Genomic DNA, 13,326 nt, shown 5'->3' with positions numbered 1-13,326 from the left:
CCATATTTATGTATAAACACACTCAAAATTTATTACCATTTTTTCGTAATACCCTAGTAACCAATGACCATATTCACTTATACCCTACCCGTCGTTCCCATGATTTTCATTTAAGTAATCCGAAGCTTTTACTTGCTCAAAAGTTGATTAGACATCAAGGTCCGGATACATGGAACACTCTTCCTGAGGAGTTGAAACAGTGTGCCTCCTTGTTTTCATTTAAAGCAAACTTAAAGAAGTACATTTTATTACAGTATACTTCAAATACGAACTAAAAACAAACAAATTATACAAGTACAACTAATGTTGGTCTCCCGATAGCAACAGCGCATATCGTCCCCTCTTTCAGTAAACCAATTTTATTATTCTAAATTCCAGCCTATCTGCCATTGTGCACCTTCAAGCACCTGCACACACATTCACCACCACCACCATCACACACTAGAGTTTATTTTCCCCTGCTACCTTCGCAGCAGAATTTATATTGTTACGAATCTAGTACGCTTATAATGCTTATAATGGCGGCCCTCTGCATAATCGTTTCTTAACTATAAATGTTATTCTTATCACTGCTGCATAGACATGCATATTGTATATTATATTTCTTTCATATCGTTGTTTATGCAAGTCAAAAGACTGTGTTAAATTTATTTTATATATTTCCTACATGTTCATGATTATGTACTTATATGTATCGTGGTTTATGCAAGTCAAACGACTCTGCGTTGAATTTACTTTGTATATTTCCTGCATCTTCATGATTACGTAACTTATGTATATTGATTTGCAGAAAATAAAGTATCTATCAAACAAAACAAACTTCTCTTGCAGTTCAAGTTGAGTTTGTTTTCTCCATCTCAAACATAGTCAATAGCACATACATCCCATTATGATGATGCTAATAAAATTACGATTTATACTGCACTATTTCCATTAATGAAATGCTCATGGGGCATAATTTATGTAAGACCACAAAGATAGATAAAGAAATGAGAAAATGCAAATACTGTGAAAAAATAAGTCTTCAACTTTTATAGACTCAAATATAAACAGGGTAATGAAGAGAAAGAGATGTTCAAAATAAGTAATCAAAAAGCAAGGGACACCACATTTTTGATTAGAATTAAAGAAGTAGAACATTTCAGTTTAAAATCATTCAGGCATGGAAGTGAAGAAGTCTATACAAGAGAAGTTGTTTATTTTAAAATCAATCTAATTTTTATGCAGTGTACATTATGCTAATTTTTCGACTCTGTTTGTAGATGAATAATTACATGTATGGTGTTGGCTAGTTGTTGGTAGTGGTATCTCAGTGTGTTGTAAATAATCAGAGTATCTAAGAACTTGCAGAACGAAGAGTTGTATGAAATAATCATATGAGACCATTTATCTCAGCATTTAGTTCTTGTTTGAAAATATTGCTGCGAATGATAAAGTATATTATTTAATATTTAAGGGACAGAGATTTGTAGAAATTATTGGTTGATAATCAGCTTGGCAATATTCTAATTAGTAAATGTCCATCTCATCAAATGCAGTTCTCACTTATAAATGTCGTGATTTCACTCATGTATTCTAAGAGGATTGCAGCACTCTGCATCATGTGTTTTCATGTTACTGTAGTGAGTCCTTGGTAACTGACTGGAGTTGGTGGATTGATGCTAGAAGCTTGGATATGTAGGAAGGGTATGAGGGAGGAGGGGAGGGGGGTAAGAATTGCACCTGTGATGGGCTGGTATCACCCTCCAATGGGACAGGTGTCCTCCCCCTGTCCCACACTGATGTAGAATCTCTGGCCTGATGGGATGGCGTGGGACTCGTGTGGAATGAATCTTCTACCACTGATGATAATCTCTTGATCACCATTATCAACAGGGCCGGATCCAGGAATTCCGTAAAGGGGAGGTGCCTTTACAAAATTAAAGGGGGGGGGGGTGCACGTCCCCCATTTCTTTCTTTTTATTTCTTTTGTTTTAACAAAAAATAAAGAGGGGGCGCGCACCCGGTGCGCCCCCCTCTAGATCTGCCACTGATCAATGTCTATCTTTTCACATGATTGATCTCTATCTCTTTAACTGATTGAACTAGATTTCGATGCTGAGATGTCTTTGCTTGTGTAAGAACTAATGACATCTTTCTCCTTTCTTACATTGTACCGGAAGATGTCAATGCTTACTTTGCTGATGAGTACCTCCTCTGCGCCATCTACTTTGGGGATCAGAGGCCGTGCTTTGGGGGCGCCCTTGCCCTGGATGGTATCACTGGGGAGGAGCTCTGGAGGCACTACACCAGCTCCGAGGTCTTCGCTCTCAACTGCAATGCCGACGTTACGGGAGATAAAGTCAACGACTGCGCCATATCTGGCAGAGCTGGGGTGGGTAATGTAGCTGCATGCATGAATTTGCAAGTACAGTTAACCTTGTTTAACCCATTGAAGACTAGTCTCGAGTATACTCGGGCAGGTGTCTATTGGAAATGCGTGTTTTAACATTATCAGCCTCATCCTCAACAGGTTAATTAAAGTCGACATTGGATAAATCGAATGTATTTGCAAGTCCTGTTCTCTCAATGTTCTAATTTTTATCCCTCATAAAGTGAATTTTATCTTAGTCAAAGCTACTTCTTCAGTCTAGATAGAATCAACTTATAGGCAAGGTTGATTGTAGAAACAGACCAAATGACACATCTTCACTCTTTGAGGATTTATGATGTGGATGAGATTTTGCATTTACTTTGTTAGGTGTTAAAAACATTGTTTTTTTATCATTTCTAAAGCATTGCGAAATATTTTTGGGATGATTTGATATCATGATTAATCCATTAGTTATATAGTGTGTTTGCAGCAATAAGTTTCAAGAAATTTAAATCAACTGGATAGACTGAATGTTTATTTAATACCAGTGATGATATATTATGCCAAGCATGAAAACTTTCTAAAGGAAGTTCCTTGTCTGCAGATCGCAGAATGCAAGTTAAAAGAAAAATTGAAAAGAGTAGCTTTGATCACCAAACACGGCCACCTTTGAAAGAAATGGGCTCTCAGTCTGCAAACATACAACAAAGAATTATAATCTTGGTGTACATTGTGTGAACTGTAATGCTTATTCTTTGTGCATGCACATGTTTAGATACGTGCCTTTGGGTACATCACTGCACAGAACTGTTCAGTGTAGTCACTAAAAGCCATGGTAGTCATACGCTTTCCCACTGCTAGAGCCCTTACACATCAGATTCAGCAAGTTTAGTCCCCCTCAGACCAGTTATGTCTGCTTTTCTTTCCTTTTTATCTCTCTTTTTTGTTAACCCAGCAAGCGTGCAATCTTTTTACACACAGAGAAAAGACTCTCTTTATATATACTGCACGAACAAATAAAAAAGATAAGGTTTTTACAACAACAGTGACCAAAAAAAAAGAAGATATGTATACCTCCCCCTTTAATACGATACAAGCTCCTGAAGAGGTGAAAAAGATTATATATGTCTTGGGGTCATTGGAGTGCTGAACAAAGAAGTGAAGCTGTGAAAAGCTCTTTTCATTCGCAGGGCGTGCATGGATGCCTTCACCTAATGGCATTATGTCCATGAAGCAGAGTTTTGAATAGAAAAGAACTGAATTGCCTCAGGTATTATGCCTGTATAAATGTGTGCACAAGTCATCAGCTCAGCACTACACAAATGAGTTACAATAATTTGTGTGTCATAACAGGCGTAATGGATCACAGCTCCATCACACTCTGATATTGAGTGAAAAATTACATAAAAGCCACAATTTGTGTAGGTTTGTGCTGTATCTTTTTAATGCAAGTTTCCATCATTTATTGTTTCTTTTGTTGATTATATATTTCGTTGCAGAATTTTAAAAAAGCCTTTTTATTTGCTAAAAGAGATGTACTGTAAGGTTATGCTGGAAATCCTTATGATATGCTTCGACAAAATCTGACACATGATCTTGAAATATGGTTGTCATTTCCAACTTCAGTTTGAGTTTCTATATTTGATTTTGAAGGTTTTGGAAATGATCAATGGGACAAACGAACAAGATTTGTTGAAGTACATGCCATCGGGCAAATAATTATAAGTGTTATGGACTGGAGGCAAGAAAGATTACAAGGAGAAAAAAAAGGACAAAACGTTAATATGCCAGAAACAAATGATGCCATAAAATTTGACATTTGATCTTAAAGAAATATGGTTGTCATTTCCAGCCTCAATTTGATTTTCTATGTTTGATCTTGCAGGTTATGGAAATGATCAATGGGGCAACTGGAGAGGGTTTGTGGAAATACACGCCATCGGGTCCTAACGAGGCGGTGAGCAATTTCTACACAGCCCAGGTCATCCATGACATTGATGGCGATGGTGTAAGGGATCTTCTCAACATGCAGGGAGGGGATCCAGTCAGAAAACCAGGTGTGTGTTCATCTCACGTCATCATTAATATCATCATCACCATCATCATCCTGTCGTTGTCCTCATCATTGCGTCCTCATCCTCCCCATGATCATTATCAACTTATCATCATCATTATTACCACCACCACCATAATCATTTATTGTCATCAATCGCCACCACCATCATCATCATCATCACCGTCATCACCACTGTCATCATTTTCTTCTTCATCATCATCATCATCATCATCATCATCATCATCATCATCATCATCGTCATCATTAGCATCATCAACAACAACTATCTTTATTATCAAAGACTAGCTTTCATCATAATTTATTTTTTTTCTTGATCTTTATTTCAGGATTTTTTTTTTCTCTCATAGCCTTTCTCCAAGCTGTCTTATTTATTCTTTGAAAGCTACCCTGGATGGGGTACCATCACACGATATTCTAAGGTCTCCTGAGAATGTCTTGTTCCAGATCTAGTTACGAGGTTTTCCCAGTAGTCTTTGCATGACCAGACACTGATAACTTATGACATTAGCAAGAATAAATTATGTACATATTTTTTCTCTCTTTTTGATAAGGATCAAAATGTATGTCAACACATATGTATTTTGACTGAAATCCCATAGCTGTCAACATAGGAAAATACAAATATTTATATGTGATCCATTGCCATGACAGCACTCTTGTGACTAACTTCAACAAAGGAAGTTATATGATTTACATGTAAGCGTAAAAAATGAAGATGCCATCAAACTTGAATAATGTGATATTAGTTCACTTAGATTTGAAAAGCGCAGTCAAAGATCTATCAGTACATAACTCTACTGATTTACTAATAGGCCTGTAGTAAAATTGTCAAATGTTTCTTTCCTGGGGTCTTAGTAATAAACTTTTCTGTTAACCTGTTCCTGATGAATAAACTCCAAAACTTAATTGGAATCTGCCCTGCGTGCATTAGTTGTTGCTATGTCAGGCAAGCCTTAGGTATAGCTTTTTGGTTGTGTAAACCAATCTTTATGTCAAAAATATATAAAATTTGAATGTGTGTTTAAAAATGGTCTATTGTCACAGTCTATTATTACAGGTCATGTGAAATGTGTGTCACGTAAAGTCAAGGCGCAAACACTAATTAATTGAAATAGTTTTGTGGAACTGTAGCTTTATAAGAATTTCCAAGATTTATAAAGAAACTCAATGAATCGTAATATTTTGTTTGACAGGAGGAAAAGTCAGGTACAGCGGCAAGCTGATGTTGCTCAGCGGAGCCGATGGTCATGTCATCACATTGTCACCTGTTCCAGACGGGATGGAGTCCTACTACTCACCCCAGGTATGAACTTCGACCCTGACCTCATGTTGCCATGACAACATTTGCCAACAACCATCCAGTGTACTGATACAGCAGACATGGTTGGAACAACGTTTTGTTTGTTACAGCGAAGTTAAAATTGACGTCCCAAACCTATATCACATAAGTCTATGGTGCAAATTCCTGTTAGTTATAACAACATCCAGAGGTCTTGGGTTCGAATCCAGATGGAATCCCATTTTCTTTGCTCAATTTTCCACTAATAAACATTTTGATATGATGCAACACTGAACACTGGTACTGGTCTGATGGTCCAGGAGCAGTAAAATCACTGTCGGACCAGTAACTTCTTCACGAATTTACCTGTAAAACATTCAAAAACTGGGTGCCTACTGGTCCAACTGACAGGTTGGACCAGTGGAAAAAATGGGTTAGTATGCAGCCCTGTATGACAGAAAAAATTGCAGGTTCTGAGGATGTTTTTATATTGGGAGTAGTATAATGTATGCGCATTCGAATAACTATATGGATATTTTGCTGAATACCTCACAACAATATATTCTAAACATTTATATGCCTTCTGAGTTCCTTTTTGATATTGGATTCCAGTTTGCCATTATGCAAGGCAAGCCTTGGTCAAGCTTTCTCGTTATTGACAAAAGCACTTGTTAAATGAATGCAACACAAAGTAAAATACATTACCAAACATATTCTATCCACTCAATTTTGTTTAGATCATCTGATATTTAAGCTTGGGTAGATAGTTTTAAGTTGAATTAGTAAGGGTTACCACGTCTGCCAGTGCACCAACTGCATGCCTACATCAATTAAACCCTCGGGTTCTGGACAACCACCCCTATCACAAGAACCTTCAAGCAACACATCATCATCATTCAACAACAAGTATAACAGTGAGTGCAGTTTTGATACCTAAGGCCCTGTTTTCCTCTAATTCAGCGTTTGATTGCTAGATCAGAATCAAGTGTGTCACATATTGGGTGTGAATGACTGCATCATAGTAGTATAAAAGTTATATTTATACAATCATAACATTGTTCTGGTATGCCTCGAAAATGAGAGATAACATTTTGATGTGATGCAAGTTACTGTATTTGTATTTAATGATACTATTCTACTAGTATATGCCTCTAAAATGAGAGACATTATTTGATATGCATGTTCTGTGTCTCTAATTGCAAAATTTTACAGGTGTACCTTTAAAACAAGAGATATCATTTGATATTGTATGCAAGTTATATATGCTTTAATTATACCATTCTATAGGTATGCCTCTAAAGTGAGAGATATTATTTAATATGCATTTCTCATGGTCCAGAAAACTATTTTTAGATTTACGAACCAAATCTAATGATTAAGATTCCTATAATCTCTCATAGACATAACCATGACATTGGCATATAGACACATATTAACCCATTGAGGATGAGTCCCGAGTATACTCGGGCAAGTGTCTATAGGAAATGCTGTATACGCCATATATTTTGCGAGTCTAAATTTTCGCGAATTGAGACTTCCCGACGATTTCGCAAGTGGTCAAATTCGCGATCGTGGAGTCCTGTACTGAACGAAGAAATGTGTGCGCGTACGTCACATTCATATGGGGATCAGAGTCAATATTTTTGTTTTAAATTTTGCGAATAGCAGCTGACTCGCGAAATTCGTGAAAATAAAAACCTCGCGAAATATTCGGCGTATACAGTACGTGTTGTAGCAAATCAGTCCGTCCTAAACAGGTTAACTGAGTCATGAGGTTTTAGGGCCTATCTCTCCGCAATGACAGTGTGGTCAATACACCTGTAAACACAGTGGGCCTATAATACTGCCCTACTTTGGCAGAAGGAAGCAAGTGATGTTTTTATGGATATTGCCTTTTTTTAAATTGATTTGGCATATTTGAAGCATGCTCTATTTAACTGAAAAATCCAAAAGTCACTTCCTTTTGCCAAAGTAGGGCAGAGTATACTGCACTGGGATTATGCCAACAAACCATAGACCAGCACACTTTTGTGAAGATGTTTTGTGTCCAATATGCAGAAGGTATCAGATCATTTCAAAATTCTTGCATTTTTTAATTTTTTTTCTGAGATTGCGGGAAAAATCAGCTAGCCTATATGATAGGTGTTTCACATGATTGACTATGGGTAGAGGGGATTTGACCAAGTGTTTGAAGTATTCAGCTGAAAAGAATTGTATGAAGAAATCTGTGTGTAGGCGATACAAAAGCCCTGACCTATACAATCTACAGATTATATTACTCAGCAAAGCCTCTTGCCACGCTCACCGTACCACAGACAGATCACAGAATTCAACTCTGCAACCCTTTTGTGACGAGCTATGGAAGAAAAGGGGCTGCTGAATCCATCCCCAGTGTGTGCATATTGTATGCCTGAACCTAGCTCCAAGCTCCAATAGAGCTTGGCTTCTCTGAAATCTCGGCCCAATAATACACCATGGGTGAACTTTGTATTATACTCATTCAAATACACGACAAAAGACCCACAGTAAGGGGCCTAAAGGAGGCATTAAAGTCACTCGCTTGTTGGAAATATAAAGGGAAAGAAAAAAAGAAATCACTCATGTAAATCAGGGGGCCACTATGGCAGTATTTGCAGTATATATAGTATGTGACCGTTCATCACAAAACCAACAAAAAGTTGTGCCACTTGATTTTACTTGAGGACTCAAAAAAGGTGAAATGGGTCAGCCTAGTCAATCTTGAATTTTTCATATTTTCTGAAAGATCTATTCTTCTTCTATGTACATTATTTGTAAGTTTGAAGTTATAAAACAAATGGGAAAAATGTGTTTTTTAGCAGTTTTTTTCTAGATTTTTTTTTCTAGAGCACTTTCTGTACAATAGTGTGATTATGTATGTCTTGGAGGCCCCTTTTCATTTCTAAAAATCCTTTATACACTCTTCACTTTGAACTCTAATACCTTTAAAAAAGACGGTGCTACTGCTTTGAAAGTTAGTATTAATTATTAAAAGTATGTGTTAATAGAGTGCAATAAATTTCAGATTAATATGATAATCCCTTCACTGTTGTTGCTATGGTGGTTAACATCCTGTTTTCTGTCTCAATCATTGCACAGCTAGCATGGCTTGGTAAAGATAAAAGCGCTTGAAATGAAATGGCCTGTACAGTGTACATACTTCCAAGCCTCTTTTCTCAGTTCACACTTTGCCGGAGTGTGTGCTTTCTTTCCAATATTTAGATAGGTTAGGAGAGTCCAATTGAACTGAGTTACACATTTTAAAGCTGACAGTCTTCTCTTTCAGAATCTGCCCTTAACTAAAAATCCATATCTGGCGACTTTTTCTTGGTTTTCAGATGCAGGGTCACATATTGACTCAGTGTGACTTTCAGTACCTTTATTTTTTTCCCCTTACAGAATCAAATTCTCTTACTGGTCAGCTCTCATCGGTGTTCTGGGGATAGTATTACAAAAAGGAATCTTTTTGGAAGTATCTGATAGCCTGCTGCTAACAAAGTCCCTTTTCCCTCAGAATAGAAAAGAAAAATAGACTAATGAAAACCAAACCTTGTGATCACATCGATAGAAGAATGTGATGCGTAGCGGGAGAAGTAGCTCATCAACAGCTTAACCCATGTATTGAGAACGGACTGATTTTGCTACTGATTTTACACGCATTTCCCACAGACACCTGCCGGAGTATACTCGGGACTCGTCTTCAACGGATTAAGATGTATAGCCAAGTCTTGCTTTAGACCATTTAGTACAAGGCAACCGTGATCCCTGACAACTCCATGCATCATATTATATTGAATGATTAATAAGTCTGTGGAGGACACTTTTCCTATCAGTTTTGGTCAAGATCTTAATTTTGACCTCTAGAGTTATTGAGTGGAAATCAGCAGGTAATGAGAATAGCAATCAGAGTAGAATTTTGCACATATCACATGCAAAGAATGATGATAATACAATCAGGGGCAAAGTTAATTCAAGTATGTGCATGCTTTAGTATTGCTAGGAAAGGATTGGCTACAGAAATTCTGTTCTTGAATGGCCAGAAGGACTGTGGTTCATTCACTGTGGTCAAATGTTCAGAAAAAGAGCTTGCAGACCATCCACAAGACCATACAATGTGTCCCCCCCCCAAAAAAAAAAGAACTACAATCAGATTTTTTGCATTGATAACTTCCGATATGAATGAACTGTCTATAAAATGCTACTTCAGAGTCTGAAAATGAACATCTGAGCTCTATTTTTCAGAAGACCCCATTAAATTTGGTTAAGTGGTCATAGAGAAATATGGATTGTTGTAAAGCATGTCATGGGTCTGATTCTTTCAAGTTTAGCACTTGGATGCTATTAGAACTGCATATTAATGTGTGAACACAATGGACAGAACTTGGAGGGAAGGGATTTCTGACATGCTCTACAAAACTCTTCATTTCTCTTTGACCACTGAAGCAAATTGAATGGGATTTTCTGTAAGATGTAGGTAATAAGTTATAGTTGTGTATCCTGAATTTTTTTTTTTTTTTTGGATTGATTCACTATTTTTAAAGCTATAAGATGGCAGAGGGTCCTGTTGTATTTTTTTTTGACATACAGTACATATTAATAGCCCATGGTGTGGTTCTTGCCCACAGACAGTCATGCACAGTATCAAGATTTATTTTCTCTCCATGTAGTTTGCTATTATTGTCCCCGCCGAACGAGTTCGAGCAGGGGACTATGAAACGGGCTCCGTACGTGTGTGTGTCCGTGTGTCCGTCCGTCCGTCCGTGTGTCCGTCCGTCCGTGTGTCCGTGTGTGCGTCCGTGTGTGATCAAAATCTTCAATTTGCTACTTCTCTGTCATTTATGAGCCAATTTTGATTCTGTTTGCTTTATATGATAGCACTACATGGGAGCTTTGAAACTTCTACACAGAATTTCAGTCGTGACCTTTGACCTTGACCTTTGACCTATATTGTACATTTTGCTACAAAATGCTACTCCTTCGCCATTTCTAACCCGATTTCGATTCCGTTTGCTTTATATGATGGCACAAGGTGAGGGCTTCAAAACTTCTACACAGAATTTTGACCTTTGACTTCTTTGACCTTTGACCTTGATTTTTTACCTATATTGTACATTTTGCTACAAAATGCTACTCCTTCGCCATTTCTAACCCAATTTCGATTCCGTTTGCTTTATGTGATGGCACTAGGTGAGGGCTTCAAAACTTTACACAGAATTTTGACCTTTGCCTTCTTTGACCTTTGACCTTGATTTTTGACCTGTATTGTACATTGGCTAAAAATGCTACTCCTTCGCCATTTCTAACCCGATTTCGATTCCGTTTGCTTTATGTGATGGCACTAGGTGAGGGCTTCAAAACTATTACACAGAATTTTGACCTTTGACTTCTTTGACCTTTGACCTTGATTTTTGACCTGTATTGTACATTGGCTATAAAATGCTACTCCTTCGCCATTTCTAACCCGATTTCGATTCCGTTTGCTTTATGTGATGGCACTAGGTGAGGGCTTCAAAACTTTACACAGAATTTTGACCTTTGCCTTCTCTGACCTTTGACCTTGATTTTTGACCTGTATTGTACATTGGCTATAAAATGCTACTCCTTCGCCATTTCTAACCTGATTTCGATTCCGTTTGCTTTATGTGATGGCACTAGGTGAGGGCTTCAAAACTTTTACACAGAATTTTGACCTTTGACTTCTTTGACCTTTGACCTTGATTTTTTACCTATATTGCACATTTTGCTACAAAATGCTACTTCCGGCGGGGACATATATTACGCACCGCGTAATTTCTACTTTTCCTTGTAAAGTCTCAAGTTGTGTACAAGAGTGGTCCAACACGTTTTGCGAGCTGAAGGCTACTATTGTTAGGCACATAATGACCAGTGGGAGAAGTTGACCACTGTGAAGCCAACAAACTGCTACTCTTCAATAAAATACCTTGGACGGGGACTACGTGACTCAAAGGCTTTACAGGGGATATCTCGTGGTTCTCTTTTCTGCTTGATGGATTCTTTGATTCTAATGCCACCGGTGACCTCGATGATACTGTTCTTTAAGTGGAACAATTGTTGCACCAAAACAAGCTTACTGCTAGCTGTCTGCAGAGTTCTTTTGATCTGGTATTTTTGAAATCCTCTGACCACACCACTCTGCTGTTCATTGAGCCTTCAGACTGTATTCCTTGGGACAAGCAAGTAAAGAGATTGAGATCTTTTTACACACATGTGTAGCAAGGGTTGCACCCATTTTTTATGTTAACCTTGCATAAGACTCACTTTTTTACAGTGGAGATAATTTCCATTCTGGAAGAATAATAGAAATTTGCTGTTGTGCATATCAAGGGCAAACTACAGAACAGAGTTATTAAATCAGTATAGGGGTATAAGCCGGTGATGTCAGTTGATATTTATTGCTTTGAAGTTTTGGTGATGTTATTTACCACCACTTGACACCCTCTCTCCCTCCCTTTCTCTCCCCCCTCTCTCTCTCTCTCTCTCTCTCTCTGTATCTACCTATCTATCTATCTATCTATCTATCTATCTATCTGTCTGTTGCTAGATATCTTTCTTTTCTGTTAGTTTATCTATCTATCTATCTATCTGTCTATCTATCTATATATCTATCTGTCTGTCTGTTGCTAGTCTATACCTATCTTTCTTTTCTGTTAGTTTATCTATCTATCTATCTATCTATCTACCTGTCTGTTGCTAGTCTATAGGACCTATCTATCTTTCTTTTCTGTTAGTTTATCTATCTCTATCTATCTATCTATCTATCTATCTATCTATCTATCTATCTATGTATCTATGTATCTATCTATTTATCTATATATTTATCTATCTATCTATGTATGTATCTATGTATGTATCTATCTATATGCCTGTCTGTTGCTAGTCTATATCTATCTTTCTTTTCTGTTAGTTCATCTATCTATCTATCTATCTATCTGTCTATTTATCTATATGAGTATCTATCAAGATCTCTCTGTCTATCTATCAGTCTATCTATATCCATCCATTTTCTATCTATCTATATCTATTTATCCATCTTTCTATCCATCTATCAGCATTTATCTATATCTATCTTTCCATTGATCTGTAATATATTATCTATATCTATCTGTCTATTCAGCTACAGAATCTACAAACTATAACTGCATGTGTATATGCTTATAGTTCACAGGACCAGACTTCGGTTATTAGTATGATATCATTCATGGTAAAGTGAGATGAAAAGAGTAGAGTATGATTAATAACCACTATGCATGTGACATGAATATACAGCGGTTGTAAAGAGTTTGTTGCACTGTTAACATGACTCAGATTGTTTTCAGAAGCTACAGAACAAAATAGGAATGACATATTTAATATTTATGCCAATACAGAAAGAAAGAATGAGAGAAGGGTTTGAAGAAATACGTCACATATAATGCCAGTACTAAAACAATGACAACAACAACAACAATATTACAATCATTTTTGATGTTGACTAAAAGCATTTTCGGCTTTTGTTGTGCAGTAGCGATAGCTGTAGGTTGTTAGAAGCCTGTACGCGTCAACTTTTATCATGCTCATTTGTTGCATGGTATGCAATGA

General features: G+C 37.1%; 1 protein-coding gene across 1 annotated transcript in view; it reads left to right on the top strand.

Annotated features, from left to right (window-relative positions):
- Window positions 1–13,326, top strand: part of LOC139743690 (uncharacterized) — a 40,751-nt gene that overhangs the window by 2,320 nt on the left and 25,105 nt on the right. The window contains exons 2-4 of the mRNA XM_071654149.1: window positions 2,163–2,374; window positions 4,239–4,410; window positions 5,624–5,733. Of these exons, the coding sequence (XP_071510250.1) occupies window positions 2,163–2,374; window positions 4,239–4,410; window positions 5,624–5,733 (494 nt within the window). The remainder of the gene's footprint in view (window positions 1–2,162; window positions 2,375–4,238; window positions 4,411–5,623; window positions 5,734–13,326) is intronic.

Source organism: Diadema antillarum, unplaced genomic scaffold (assembly GCF_040938485.1).
Source record: "Diadema antillarum isolate AM-2024a unplaced genomic scaffold, OU_Dant_1.0 seq00001103_RagTag, whole genome shotgun sequence".
Taxonomy (NCBI): domain Eukaryota; kingdom Metazoa; phylum Echinodermata; class Echinoidea; order Diadematoida; family Diadematidae; genus Diadema; species Diadema antillarum.
This window is presented reverse-complemented; position numbering and strand designations above follow the sequence as displayed.